Genomic DNA, 15025 nt, shown 5'->3' on the forward strand with positions numbered 1-15025 from the left:
CCTGTTCAATTTCTCATTAATGCAAATATCTAATCAACCAATCACATGGCAGTTGCTTCAATTTGGGGTGTGGTCAAATGCATTTAGGGGTGTGGTCCTGGTCAAGACAATCTCCTGAACTCCAAACTGAATGTCAGAATGGGAAAGAAAGGTGATTTAAGCAATTTTGAGCGTGGCATGGTTGTTGGTGCCAGACGGGTTGGTCTGAGTATTTCACAATCTGCTCAGTTACTGGGATTTTCACGCACAACCATTTCTAGGGTTTACAAAGAATAGTGTGAAAAGGGAAAAACATCCAGTATGCGACAGTCCTGTGGGCGAAAATGCCTTGTTGATGCTAGAGGTCAGAGGAGAATGGGCCGACTGATTCAAGCTGATAGAAGAGCAACTTTGACTGAAATAACCACTCGTTACAACCGAGGTATGCAGCAAAGCATTTGTGAAGCCACAACACACACAATCTTGAGGCGGATGGGCTACAACAGCAGAAAACCCCACCGTGTATCACTCATCTCCACTACAAATAGGAAAAAGAGGCTACAATTTGCAAGAGCTCACTAAAATTGGACAGTTGAAGACTGGAAAAATGTTGCCTGGTCTGATGAGTCTCGATTTCTGTTGAGACATTCAGATGGTAGAGTCAGAATTTGGCGTAAACAGGATGAGAACATGGATCCATCATGCCTTGTTACCACTGTGCAGACTGGTGGTGGTGGTGTAATGGTGTGGGGGATGTTTTCTTGGCACACTTTAGGTCCCTTAGTGCCAATTGGGCATCGTTTAAATGCCACGGCCTGCCTGAGCATTGTTTCTGACCATGTCCATCCCTTTATGGCCACCATGTACCTATCCTCTGATGGCAACTTCCAGCAGGATAATGCACCATGTCACAAAGCTCAAATCATTTCAAATTGGTTTCTTGAACATGACAATGACTTCACTGTACTAAAATGGCCCCCACAGTCACCAGATCTCAACCCAATAGAGCATCTTTGGGATGTGGTGGAACGGGAGCTTCGTGCCCTGGATGTGCATCCCACAAATCTCCATCAACTGCAAGATGCTATCCTATCAATATGGGCCAACATTTCTAAAGAATGCTTTCAGCACCTTGTTGAATCAATGCCACGTAGAATTAAGGCAGTTCTGAAGGCGAAAGGGGGTCAAACACAGTATTAGTATGGTGTTTCTAATAATCCTTTAGGTGAGTGTATATATATATACACACATATAATACCCAATATTATTTATCTATATGACATTCTTTATTTTTTAAATGCAAAAAAGATTAACAGTGATAAGTGTTTGTTTATGAATCAACAAAAAAAAAATCACTTTTCATATATTGAAATTTTGAAATGCGTTAAATTTTGTCAAGTGGGCGAGGGAAGTTTATTTGGACAGACCATCGACCCCTCGATTTTGACCGAGGGTGCGAGTCTACTCAGTGGGTACATGTGACCCGGAAACTGATCAAAGAAAGCCATTTTGAAGAACATCTAAATTCTCTAATTACACCACAATTAGGTGAGGAACTAGGAGTGAGGAAGCTAGCGGATACACAGGTGTATCCTATAGTCTTTCTCATCGAATAACCTTATGCACATATAAATTCTACTTCCCCTTTACATATGTCATAATAATTTTAAGTTATGTTTTACCTTTGCAGTTTAAAAAACAGATACGTCTCAAATACTTCAACAGGGCATCTTGCTATATTAACATTTATTCTATATTAATCAATTATTATGAATTTATTAAATAACAAAACTTTAGCACATGAGCTCAGCTTATGATGCTTTGAAGTGATGCTTAAGTGATCAAGAATATTCAAATGTACAAATAAGCTTTCCTCCGATTCCTCTGTCCTAATTTTCTTTCCTTCCATCCTTCCCTCGCATTGACTCGAGGAAAGGAAGCAAGGAAAAGAAAAGGTTGATGCACAAATAAGAAATAAGAAGCACCCAATATTTACACTTCAGGCAGATCCATAGACCACAAAATGTTTGTGAGGTCTGTCATGTTTGTGGCTGTAGTAAATTATAACCCAATAATCCAAATAATAATCCAGGAGTACACAGGAGATAACTCCGGGAGAAAATAACAACCTCGTAAAAACGATAGAAAACAATAAACAGGAAACTGAGGACTTAAATATACAGAGATAAGGTAACAAGGTAACTCTGAACAACAGGTGAATGTAATCAGTAATTAAGGAAATTAAGTACCAAACAGAAACCATGATGTAATAATCAGTCCAAATAAGGAGTGAGGGTGGGCTCTCTGGAGGCGGATGGGGGCTTGCATAGGGTAGGACGAAGGCGGAGGTAACGGCGGGAGAGACCAAGGAGGTGATGACAGTGGGAGGAGCCAGGGAGAAGATGTGAGCAGGAGTAGGCATGTGAGAACCCAGTGCAGAGCCAGGACAAAGAGTCGAGGGAGGGAGCCAGAGAGGAGTCATAGTGGAGACTTGGCAGATGAAACTGGTGGGATGAAAGACTGAGATGGAGGTGGATACCAAGGTGGAGCCGAAGAGCCGATGAGACCGTGTGACACCGATGGGTCTGGAAACTGAGACAGAGCCGCAGCGACGAGAGTCAGAAATGGAGCCAGGGTGCCAGAGGATTGAGGCGTAACGGGTGGGACTGAGGACAAAGGCGGAGCTGGAGGGAAGGCAGAGAAAAAGGGGTGAAGGGACGAAGCACAGCTGAAGGCCCGGAAGTCTGCGGTGCAGGCAGAGCGACATCTGACCTAGGTGGAGCCGAAGGGTCGAGGGAGCCTGGTGGAGCCGTGAGGATGATGGCCCCAGATGGAGCTGAGGGAGGGAGGAGCCAAGGTGGAGCCGACTTCTCGATGGAGTGACGGGCTCTGCAGCTGGAGGCAGAGCCAGGGGGTCCTCTTGCCAAGGCAAAGAACTTAGGCAGATCCACGCAGCAGAGTGAAGTCAACAGAGGGGGAGAAGAGGGACTGAAGGGAACCAGTGTCGGTGAGGCCGAAGGACGGGCTGTCACGCACCTTGTCAGACTCTTCATCTGGCTCGGCTCCAAAGCAATATTTGGCTCAGGTGAGGGAGGTGCCAAGCTGGGCTCTGGGTATGGAGTGATGTCCTCCTTAGCGGGGCAGATGGTGAATGGAGATCCATTATTCACCAGAACCCACCCCATGAATGCTGCGAAGTTTCCCCGTGGACCATCCAGACTGATCAGAAAAGAAAAAAAACAGCTACACAACCATAGCTGTATAACTCCCCAACAGCAATACTGCTTAGACAAAGAGCAAAACAGAATGAAAAGAAAAACTCTCAAACCGTTAGTTGTGACAACAATACTGTCTCATAGTAGAGAGAAATCGTACTAATCGCCAAACTTCACGACACGTGACCCTACAAGAGTGATTACTGATAGGCTGTCTGTCACCAGGAAAAATCGAATCACGTTTTAGAGATGGAAAAAAAAATCATGCCCTGACTAACATAGTATCCCTAACTACTTTCTACTCAAGGACCTTGACAGAAATGTAATGAAGTAAAAAGTATTTTTTTTTCAAATGTAGTGAAGTTAAAGTAACAAGTTTCCAAAAATAAAAATACTCAAGTAAAGTACAGATACTCAAAAAGTGTATTTAAGTATTCAAGTAAATGTACTCCGAGGAAATCGATGGTAATGCGGCTATGATGTCATTGACAGGCAAAGCAATGACATGGGTCGTTACACTGTTTAAAATTGCAGATTTCTCTGAATTGAAACATTTTTGGAAACATTTGGAAGAATGTAAGTACATAAGTCAACAAAATATGTAAAATTGTTCTAGTAGTTTTTGGATATTTGAATATCCTTAAAATCTTAAGTTGAGTGTTTTATACACAGCTTATTGTATTGTTATCACTTTCATTTGTGTTTTATATTTTCTCCAACAGCCCAAGCATACATACAGGCCTATAAATTGTGTGAAACAAATTCATAAAGGGGAAAAAAAAACTTTAAATAATAAATCGTCTCCATTGCGGATTCCAAGTGATCAAGGGCTTAAGGTGTTCCATTTAAACCCATTGCACGGGTTCCGCCAGTATTGGGCACTTGTATAGTGTAAGAAATTACGTACATCTGAGTGTACGAGACAGAGGGAAGTTAGTGTGGTAAGGGCATAAAAAATTGGACTGAAACACAGACGGAGTATGTTTGTGAATTATTGTAACACACATTTTCTACCATGCAGTGATGTTGTGGGATAGAATCGATACTTCTACAGTAGAGGCCAAAAGTCCGACCTAGAAAATTGGCTTGTTCGCACTTTTTACAAACTTTCTTATTACATATTTATTGAATATTTTGTAAGCATGATGTGAAGTTGTGCCTGGAATGTATAACTTCCAATTGTGTAATTTGTCATGACGCAATAAAACATACCGATTTGTGTGGATGCCATTTTAGGCCAAGTGGTCATACCAAACTTGCACTCATTATTCCTAAATCACTTTCAATAAATTCAATAAATCACTAAGTCAGCAAATATTAGCAATTTTATTGGATGTTTTTTTTATTTTTATTTTGTGGGTTTTAGTGAAAATGGCCAGATGGAAGGAGTCGTCCTCTGCAACCAAGGAGGATATTGTTAAAATGGCTAAATAATCGGTTTTGGATATTGAATGGTCACAATGTCCTCAGAATTATTTCAAAGCACAGTGAGACCACTACCATGCAGAATGTAAAGTGCTCCGTCTGGTCAAGGAAGACTTGTGAGCATTTTGACAGGAGGATGAAAATCATGGGAATGTGTGACCTCCTTACAGCTTCTAAATACCCTAAAAATATGATTTCTGGTGTTCTTCTACATCTCTGATAACAGATTAAAGTCCTTCAGTTACAAGGGAAAGATATTGTATATCAGACTCAATTCCATCCTTCCAGACACTCTCACTCTTGCTCCAGCTTTCTCACCCTTGCTCTCGATTCCTTCATGGATTATTCATTCTGTCAAACGGAGCATTGGCTCTCTGAATACATTTAACAGGTTTGGGTTTCTGGGGTTTTACATATTACAGTATGCTGTTGATGAAAGTTAGCAGAGTATGTGCAATATTGGGGAAAAAACACATAAAACAGCAAATTTCACAACACATTTAATTTATGTTATTTGGCATTTCTTAATGAAACTTTAAGCTTAAAATTATGTGGGGCACTACTTCCCTCCTATGCTGCCTTGATTACATCTGCCGAAAAGAAAAGGAATTTAAGAGTAGGAGAAAGTTTTGATGAAAGCAATTAATACATTTTATTTGCGAAAAGTGCATGCTGTTGGTTTTAAAAGTACAAATTATGAAATTATGAATGTGATTAAAAATATTATGTTATCTGCTTTGTTAGCAGAAAAAAGTTGTGGAGATTGTTGGAAGTTGGAGATTCATACATTTTAATTATAAAAAGAGCATGCTAATAATATAATATAATATACATATATATATATATATATATATATATATACTGGCACTAATAATTTTTTCACACTAAGTAAATACGGTCAATTTTGATTTCCTATTGTTTCCCACCTGCTTTCAAGTGCAAATCAAGTGCAGGTTTAAGGGTTAAATCTGCAGTTAGGGTGTTTTATGACTGTGTGTGTGTGTGTGTGTGTGTGTGTGTGTGTGTGTGTGTGTGTGTGTGTGTGTGTGTGTGTGTGTGTGTGTGTGTGTGTGTGTGTGTGTGTGTGTGTGTGTGTGTGTGTGTGTGTGTGTGTGTGTGTGTGAGAGAGATTAGCTAAGCAGCATGAGATGTGCCATCTTAGTGTCAGTCCAAATTGCTCAAAATAGGAGATCAAAGACAAGACGGTGAGATGTTTTTTCTTGCAGAACAGGATATGTGTCTGAATACACAGTACATGTCTGTTGTTTTAGGTTTGTTTGTGCATTTGTTACACATCTGCTTTCTAACTCATCAATGTATATAGTTGATATTTAATGTAGTTGTACTGGTAAAATGAGCTGTACTATAGTTCAAATCCTTATATGAAAGACTGAGTTATAATTGATGTTAGCAGCTCATAGGGTGCAGCAGAAAACAGCAGGTTTTTAAATTCAAAGTGTTTTAATTCAATTTCTTTTTCTACAATTAATAAATTATTCTACAATATTCAAATATAAAGTTAGAAGACTATTAATTACCCTTTAATACTATATTTAATGGTAGATTTCCAATAATGGGTTATGTTGTAACAAAAGGTATGTTCAGTGAACTATCTTTTATTTCCCCCTGGGCAGGGACAGAAAAAATGTTTACTTTACTTTACTTTACTTTAATGTCTTTTATTTTATTACATTTTTAAAAAATAATTGCCTTTCCTTCGTTAGGCTATTAAATATTCCTAATAATATACTATTATATATTATGTTTCATATTTTAATTAAAGTAAACAAGATATTATTACCTGGACATAGGTTCTATTTTTTTTTTTTTTTTTGGTTAAATCAGGCAACACTGGCTGACTGAGAACTGATGAATAGGCCGTCTTATGAATTATTCAGCAGCCCTCGACTATGCAGTGCTGTGCTGTAGTTAATGTTTCTGCATCAGTATAGATACTTGTCTGAGACATCAGTGGCATCGCTGTCCCTCCTCCTTTCTGCATCCACTGCAGTATAAAGCTGATATGTGGCTGTATGTTTTTGTGTGTGTGTTTTTTCTTTTAGCTTCTATTTTCTCTCTCTTTACAATCTTATGGTGTATCCTTCACCTTCTCACACTGTATCTTTTATTTCTTTCTTGCTCTGCCTTTGCGGTCAGCGTCGAGAGCACTGCATTCATTCATGACTTCTGTGTGAGCTCAGCTGGCTCAGCAGAACACTTTTTGCTGGTGTAATGCTGACTCCGTCTCTAAGCAGGGATGTAAAATCAGTGCTGGTCAGGGGTGAGGCATCGTCCTTGGAAATATTAGAGCGATAGAGTTTCCATAGAACATATATAGACTAATTCATATAGTACAGCTAGAACTACATCTATAAAGCACTCTCCTAAATGTAGTTATCGGTCATAGTGTGTTTGACTGCTGCTGGTCAGGGGTATTGATTTGGATAGAGATGGTGTATAGATTGAGATCCCTGCAGTAGCAGCTGGTTGTGAATCTAATGGAGTGTGGGACTTTTAATGACATCACCCACACACATTTGCCAAGCAACAAACAGAATTTTAGGTGTAGTGTGTGTGTTCTTAATTGAGGTGAATATCAGGCGTTATGCTTATGTAAGTGCATTGACTTGTTTTCCTGGAAGGGCGCTGAAACCTGAGGAGATTTAGCATCGATCTCCATCTGCCCTTCCCCACAAGACATGATTCTCTCAGCTTTGTTCAGTCCATCCACAGTCTTTCCCTTTTTAATGACAAAATTAATTCAAAATTGACCTTTTTAACTTTCTTAATACACATTCGTGGTCATAGTGAGTGATTAGCCATTTTAGTCAGACTTGTCACTAACTAATCAAATTACTGAATGATAAAATCTAATCCTTCCCTAAATTTAAGTAAAATAGGTTGTGAATATTGTTTTATGTTGACTATAAAGGAGTATTCTAGGTTTATCAATAATGTGAGTTTTACATTTCTGCTTTTAAATTGTCAGCGATAACTGTCCCATTAGACTTTTTTTATGTATTTTTGACAAATGGAAGGATAAGTCAAAATAATTGCCTGTGGTAATCAACCTCAAGTTGTTGTTTTTGTTTTGTTGTTTTATAAATCTATAAACTCTTGGTTTAATTATTACAGTCAGAAATATATACTGCATGTGTCATTAAACATATCTGCAAGATGGAGTTTGTTTTGCCTCTGACAGTCTATAATACGTGTTTCAAAATGATGACCTAGCTAGCAGTCAAGTCTTCATCCAGTCCATGATGAACATATGGCCCAACTAATGGATGAAACAGAAAACTAACGGTAGAGAAAAAAGTCCATGTTGAATCGTGTTTGGTAAACATGAAAAGCATTTGCTCTGAGCTGGAATGTTCATGCTGACTGATATTTGTGTATATTTATTTTTTTGTGTATAATCAATCTTCACTAGTCCATTCAGTCACCCGTTTCAGGCTGCAGTATTGAATTATGGTAATGTTTTACAGTACTACACCAGATTTTTCCAAGTAAATGATATTTAATATATTTTTCTTTTTTTTCCTCCTTTGTAAAGGACTGCTTAATTTTGGAAAAGAATGATTATCACCACCCAGTATGCTCATTCCAAGATGACTTCCAAGAGTTTGAGATGATCGATGATGAAGATGATGATGAAGAGGAAGAAGAAGAGGAAGCAGATCCTGATGCCCCTCCCTCACCATCTCCTCCCCCCTCCCCTACTCTGGGCACACTCAAGAGCCGCCCAACCACTCTAAACCTGACAGCACCAGTTTCACAGGTACCTCTATCATGCCTTACATAATCAATAAATCAATAAATATATGTATATCAATATTTATACTCCTCTTTTTTGTTCTAATATCAGGATTCCCTAAACAACAACAGCAATGTGTCACCACGAAAGTCGAGCTGGCAGGATTCTCTTCGAAACCCGAATTCACAGGGTGATTATTGCTCATATACCTGTATATACTACCACTAATACTAATAATAATAATAATATATATATATACACAAACACACACACACACACACACACACACACACACACACACACACACACACACGCACGCACGCACGCACACACACACACACACACACACACACACACACACACACACACACACACACACACACACACACACACACACACACACACACACACACACACACACACACACACACACACACACACACACACACACACACACCCATATATATAAGATGTAATAATATTCATCATTCTCGTAATTATATTTCATACAAAATATTAATATTGATACAAATTTATTTACTTTTATTTAAATTTGTGATTCTTTTGATATTTTATTATTATTTTTATTTATATAGCACCTTTCCAAAAGCTCAAAGTCCCTTACATTTGGTTTGTATGCTCTATAAAAGCTTTAACTATACATGAGATTTTCGCATTACAATCTGCCTGACTGATTCTATCGATTAATATTTATTCTGTATATTTCTGTATCGATAAATCTATCCCATTGTGACTCAATATTTTAGGCTGTTTGTCTCCGAACCACTCTTGCCTTGAGGACGGTTCCCATGTTACCACGACATGCCCAGGGGCTCCAGACACCAACGGCTCTGCCAAAGATACACCCTCAAACCCACCAGGACATTGCGGTCTCCATCAGTCACCTGGCAGGCCGCTGCTGTACGACTTTGAGGGCAACAGACGAGAGCGACTTGAATACGGTTAGAAGTCTGATCCTGTTGCTAATGGCAAAATTAACCTCAAAAATCATTTCTCATTTTGTCTTTTTCTTGTCCTTGTCAACTTATTTCAATTGCCCTCCATCTCTTTTTATTGTCTTCTAAAACAGGCTCCTTTGGTCAACATAACTCTTCAAGTGGCTCTGAGGCAACTGAGGTGAAAGCTGATGTTGAGGAATCCACTCTAAGCGAGCTTGTCCCCTCGGTTGATGACTGCACTTCTCAGTGCTCCGACACCGAGGTCGACCACGACCTGAATGGCCATGCAAAACGTCGACCTTGCCGCTCTCGACCCACCAATGACACCTACACCGTGACCACTGAGACTGCTGATGATGACCTAGAGTTAGAAAACGATGGCACCAGTAGGTGTTTGTCCTCAACTGCACCTCTTGGTAATGATGCTGAGACTCCACTATCGGACGAGGAGCTGGACAAAGAGTTTGCCATTGACTTCACGAGTAAGGACACCTATGATCACACCTGCAAGGAAGCTGGGGGCTCTTCTTACATTGAGTTCCCCTGTATTGAACCAACAGAGTCCATTTCTGTCTCCAGCTACGTGTCGTCCAGTCGATCAGACATCCTTGACGCTATGGATGAACCCCGAAACATGCATCAGGGCCAACCTGCTGCTGCAAATGACACAACTTCTCCTTCTTCAGATCCAGGTATAGCTGATATGAACACCAAACACTATGCTGAGTCAGACCGCCACAGCGATGACCTTAGCTCTCCTGGTTCGGACTCTGATATTGAAGGGGAAATTGAGGCTGCATTTGCATGTGGTGGTCCACTTGCTAGTAACATGATTTCCTCAATCTCAGAGACAGAGCTGGACCTAACAAGTGAATCCAGCAGTGGGCGTTCCTCACACCTCACCAATTCAATTGAAGAAGCCAGCTCCCCAACCTCAGACCAAGAGCTGGAACAAGAGCTGGACACAGAGCAGGACAGTGGTATTGTAGGTCTAAAAGCATCTCTTCTTCTGGGCCAACCTGACCCAATTAAACAAGACCCTTCACCATTCCTAGATCCCAGCCCAGACATGTTGCAACTAGATGACGGCCAAGCTCTGATGGGTCTGCAGAACGTAGATGACGAACAGGATTATGAGCACCAGGCTGATCCAGACGAGACTCTTCCCCCTGCCGTACCCTGTGAGGATAGCAGCTCTCAGCAGTTGTTGTTAAAGATTGAGCCCGACCACAGTCTTGAAAGCTTCAAACGCTCCTTCTACTTGCCGGTTGGCCCCAAACTTATGCCCTCTGTGGACGACTACGATGGTAACAGCGAGGGGGAGTCCGAGTCAGAGTCCGAGGACGAGCTCAGTGAAAACTCGGATTCTCCTTGGCTTCTCAGCAATCTGGTCAACAGGATGATATCAGAAGGCTCATACCCAATCAGCTGCCCAGAGGAGTGCTTCAAACGATCAGCCTCCATCTCTGACACCATCTCGCCCTCATCGGACATAGAAACAGATGATTTCAATGAGACAGATGGCTGCAATTTGCAAAAGCAGAAATCTGAAGAAAAGTCACAAGAGGTCACCTCTGAAAGGTCAGAGATGAGAGTGGAGGAAGAGAAGGAGAAAGAAGCCAGCTCTGTATTTGAGGAGGAACAGAAACAAAGGAAGAAAACAGACTCGTGTCTGTACATGAGCAACCCTACATATGGCACTGTTACACCTGTCTTTGTGGCGAGATTCGATACAAGAACAAAGAATTATGAAACGGAAGACTTCCCACCCCAGAACTCATTGAAAAACAAGCAGAAAGAGGAAGAGGAGGAGCCAAATAATGACTTAATGATGGAGAGAATGAAAGAGCTGGACTCTCCCAGCTTGAGCGAGAGCATAATCAGTGACAAGGATGAGGGACGGGAGACATGGGTCGATCAGCTCACTTTGCAGCGAATCACAGAAGTCAAAAACAGCCTTACGCTGGACCTCCCAACAGCACAGACCAATCACTGTTTCAGTCTTACTTACTCAACAGATAATAATGAAGATGAGCCAGATACCTCCCCTTTTCTGGATGATCTTCACAAGGCACCTTCACCCTTTGGAAATGAGACTTACTTGGATAGCTCCCCACCTATTGATGAAAGTGTACGAGAGTTTAGGAATGCAACCTCCAACCGCCCCATTGATGACTCCTTGGCATATGATTCGATGAAGTACACCCTAGTGGTGGATGAAAACACAACGCTCGAGCTTGTGAGTCTGAAGCGCTGTACCTCTGTCCTTAGTGAGGACAGTGACGGACTCTCTACTATCTGTGATGAAGAAGGGGTTGATGAAGATGAAGACATTTACGGGCAGAGCCAGATAGTAGGAGGTATGAGATCCGATTTGCTGTTAAGTTCCTCTGAAGAAGACTCCTCCCCTGAGGCGGATTTGCCTTTCTCAAAGAAGTTCCTCAATGTGTTTGTCAACAGCACGTCACGGTCCTCTAGTAAGTGAAATTTAACACTGCACAATAACCTTAATGGATAGGTCACCCAAAAATTAAAAATCTTTCATCATTTACTAACCTCCATTTTGTTTCAAACCTGTAAACAAAAGGGAATGTTTTGAAAAATGTGTTTTTTTTGTGCATACAATGAAGGTTTTTTTTAACCCCATTGACTTTCACTGTGTGAACAAAAAGCAGAAGAAAGTCAAGTCATACAGATTGAACGACATTAAGATGATTAGACAATGACAGAAGTAATGTTTTTTGGATGAACTATCCCTTAAGTTAAATAAATTAGCATCAAATGTCCCATTTTTACTTCTTTGAAAGATTACTTAGTAACAAAAATGGTCACAGTGATAACCCTAGCTCTACTGGTTTGGACTCTGATACTGAAGGGACAATAAAAAACATTCAAAGCTACTGTAAATGGTTTAATATGCACAAAGGGGAAAATCCAAATAAATATTTGTATATTACCTAAATAAATTAACAAATTAAATTCAATCCCATTCACAGAGCCATTCTGAGCTCTTTTAGTTCAGTTTTGTAGAGATTTAGATGATTATTTTACATAATTTAGGAGGCTGTCTTGCTGAATAGAAAGGATATTTAATAATCCTAATGAGGTGACATCAGAAGATGAAGCGTTTTTTATGACATGGTTCTAAATGGGTTTTGCAGTACTCTGGGACACACACACCCACATGGTGAGTTTTCGTGTTTTATGGGGTCTTGTTATGGGGATGTTTTTTATATTGTACAAACTGTATATTCTGTCCCCCTACACTAACCCTACCCCTAAATCTACCCATCACAGAACATTTTAAAAACACTTAATTTAGTATGATTTATAAGCTGTTTTCCTCATGGGCACAGAAAAATTTCCCCACAAGGACAAGAGTTACAGATATTGCCACTTTGTTACCACATTTTGTCCCCATAACGTAGGGTTTACCAGGACCATACACACACACACACACACACACACACACACACACACACACACACACACACACACACACACACACACACACACACACACACACACACACACACACACACACACACACACACACACACACACACACAGACACACACATACAGTGGGATAATGCATGTGCACTATGCGTGTTTCAGGCACAGAGTCCTTTGGGCTTTTCTCGTGCACTATAAATGGAGAAGAAAGAGATCAGACTCACAGAGCAGTCTTCAGGTGAGTAATGCTGCCCACGCTATAACCTATAATCACCTAGTTCTAATCAAAAAGCTCCAGGCTGGTTTAAAGTACACAAACCCTCAAGGAACTCTTATTTTTCAGTATCTGTCAAAACACTTAAAATTGACTGCTATGACTGAATGTCTATCGCAAGCGATGGAGATGCAAGTTTTAATGCCCATGCTGCAGGTTCATCCCACGACATGCTGATGAGCTGGAGTTAGATGTTGATGATCCATTATTCGTTGAGGAAGAGGAGGATGATTACTGGTACCGTGGGTACAATATGCGCACAGGGGCCAGGGGTATTTTCCCAGCGTACTACGCCCACGAGGTTGTTGGACAAACAAAAGACCTGATGAGTAAGTATTTTAACAAAACAATGTTTTTAAAATATGTAGTTTTTTTCCCCTGTGCTCATGCTTGTGGAGTCTGATAAAAATAAAACTCTTTCTATTTTCCATTATTATTATTTTTTTATAAATATTTTATAAACTGATTGTATTATAAAGAGCGCACACACACACACACACACACACACACACACACACACACACACACACACACACACACACACACACACACACACACACACACACACACACACACACACACACATATATATATATATATATATATATATATATATATATATATGTGTTAAAGACTTAACATGTTAATTATTTACGGGTTTTTCTAGTAAGTATTGTTTGACTGTTTTCTTTTTCTTTTCTATTTCTTTGGCCTTCACATCTGGTCTCTTTGTTAAAGCACTTGGTGAGTCAGCATTGTCTGTATATGTGTGTTTCCATAGCAATGAAGAGGAACCCTGCTTGGATGGAAAGCTTCCGAGTGCAGTTCCTGGGTTCGGTGGAGGTTCCTTATCACCAAGGCAACGGCATCCTGTGTGCTGCCATGCAGAAGGTACCGTAAACATGACATTCATCAGTTTGTGCGTTACTTGCGTGAGATAATGAATGAATGCACAATGTTTTATCATATGATGCAAACTTGAAGAAATGTGTTTGTGTTTGTCTTACAGATCGCCATGGCAAGGAAGAGGACGGTGCATCTTCATCCCCCATCTATTTGTGAGCTAGAAATAAGCATGCAGGGTGTGAAACTAGTCATGAGTTTGGATGATGAGTACGAGCTTTCAGGGGAGGTGAGAGAGAGAGTGAGAAAAAGTTTTTGGCTCTGCCGGATATGACAATGGTCTTGGACTTAATACCCAATCAGCAGTCAGCTATGATTCATTTATTTTTTATATTTAATATAATTCCTCTTCTCCTTTCTTTTCATAGTTTGACAGATGTAGTCACTTCTTCCAAATGAAAAACATCTCCTTCTGTGGATGTCATCCTAAAAACAACTGGTAAACACACACACACACACACACACGCTTTCATGACCAATGCAATCTACCAGGTAGCGTCTGGTTTGGGCGGTAAATAATGGCGAAAACCCTAGTAAATCACCTTGCGTGATTCATTTAAATACATATGCAATAAGGTCAGCCGCAAAAAATAATTGTGTCCATGCTTTTTCAGCGCTCATTTTTCACTGCTAATTTTTTGTAAATCCTCACAGTAGTTTTTTTACGGGAAAAGAGGGTTTGCGCTGGCGCAAGCTGTTCATAAATCTGGCCCTTAGTATAATTTATAAGCTGTTTTCATCATGGGGACATAAAAATGTGCCCACTAGGATTTTGGATATTGCCATCTTTTGTCTCCGTAATGTAGGGTTTACCAGGCCACACACACACCGTAACACTTTCTACTACTTTTAGTAACCCCAAAATAAGTCTTGGAAGATATTGCAGGTTTAATAACACTCACCCCTGTCTCTGTGTGTCTTTCTGTAGTTATTTTGGTTTTATCACCAAGCACCCGATGCTGAACAGGTTTGCATGTCACGTCTTCGTCTCTCAGGACTCCATGAGACATGTAGCCGAGTGTGTGGGGTGAGTCTAATGCTTTTAAACGTCACACAAT

At 40.3% G+C, this 15025-nt stretch overlaps 1 protein-coding gene across 1 annotated transcript in view; it reads left to right on the forward strand.

Annotated features, from left to right (window-relative positions):
• mapk8ip2 (mitogen-activated protein kinase 8 interacting protein 2) overlaps positions 1 to 15025 on the forward strand; it is a 46567-nt gene that overhangs the window by 26969 nt on the left and 4573 nt on the right. The window contains exons 4-13 of the mRNA XM_077193725.1: positions 8176 to 8400; positions 8488 to 8566; positions 9144 to 9338; positions 9467 to 11812; positions 12953 to 13028; positions 13221 to 13393; positions 13846 to 13955; positions 14074 to 14196; positions 14336 to 14406; positions 14896 to 14994. Coding sequence (XP_077049840.1) covers positions 8176 to 8400; positions 8488 to 8566; positions 9144 to 9338; positions 9467 to 11812; positions 12953 to 13028; positions 13221 to 13393; positions 13846 to 13955; positions 14074 to 14196; positions 14336 to 14406; positions 14896 to 14994 — 3497 coding nt within the window. The remainder of the gene's footprint in view (positions 1 to 8175; positions 8401 to 8487; positions 8567 to 9143; positions 9339 to 9466; positions 11813 to 12952; positions 13029 to 13220; positions 13394 to 13845; positions 13956 to 14073; positions 14197 to 14335; positions 14407 to 14895; positions 14995 to 15025) is intronic.

The sequence above is a fragment of the Siphateles boraxobius genome, unplaced genomic scaffold (assembly GCF_051911475.1).
Source record: "Siphateles boraxobius isolate OS27281-9 unplaced genomic scaffold, OSU_SipBor_1 31, whole genome shotgun sequence".
NCBI classification, from domain to species: Eukaryota; Metazoa; Chordata; class Actinopteri; order Cypriniformes; family Leuciscidae; genus Siphateles; species Siphateles boraxobius.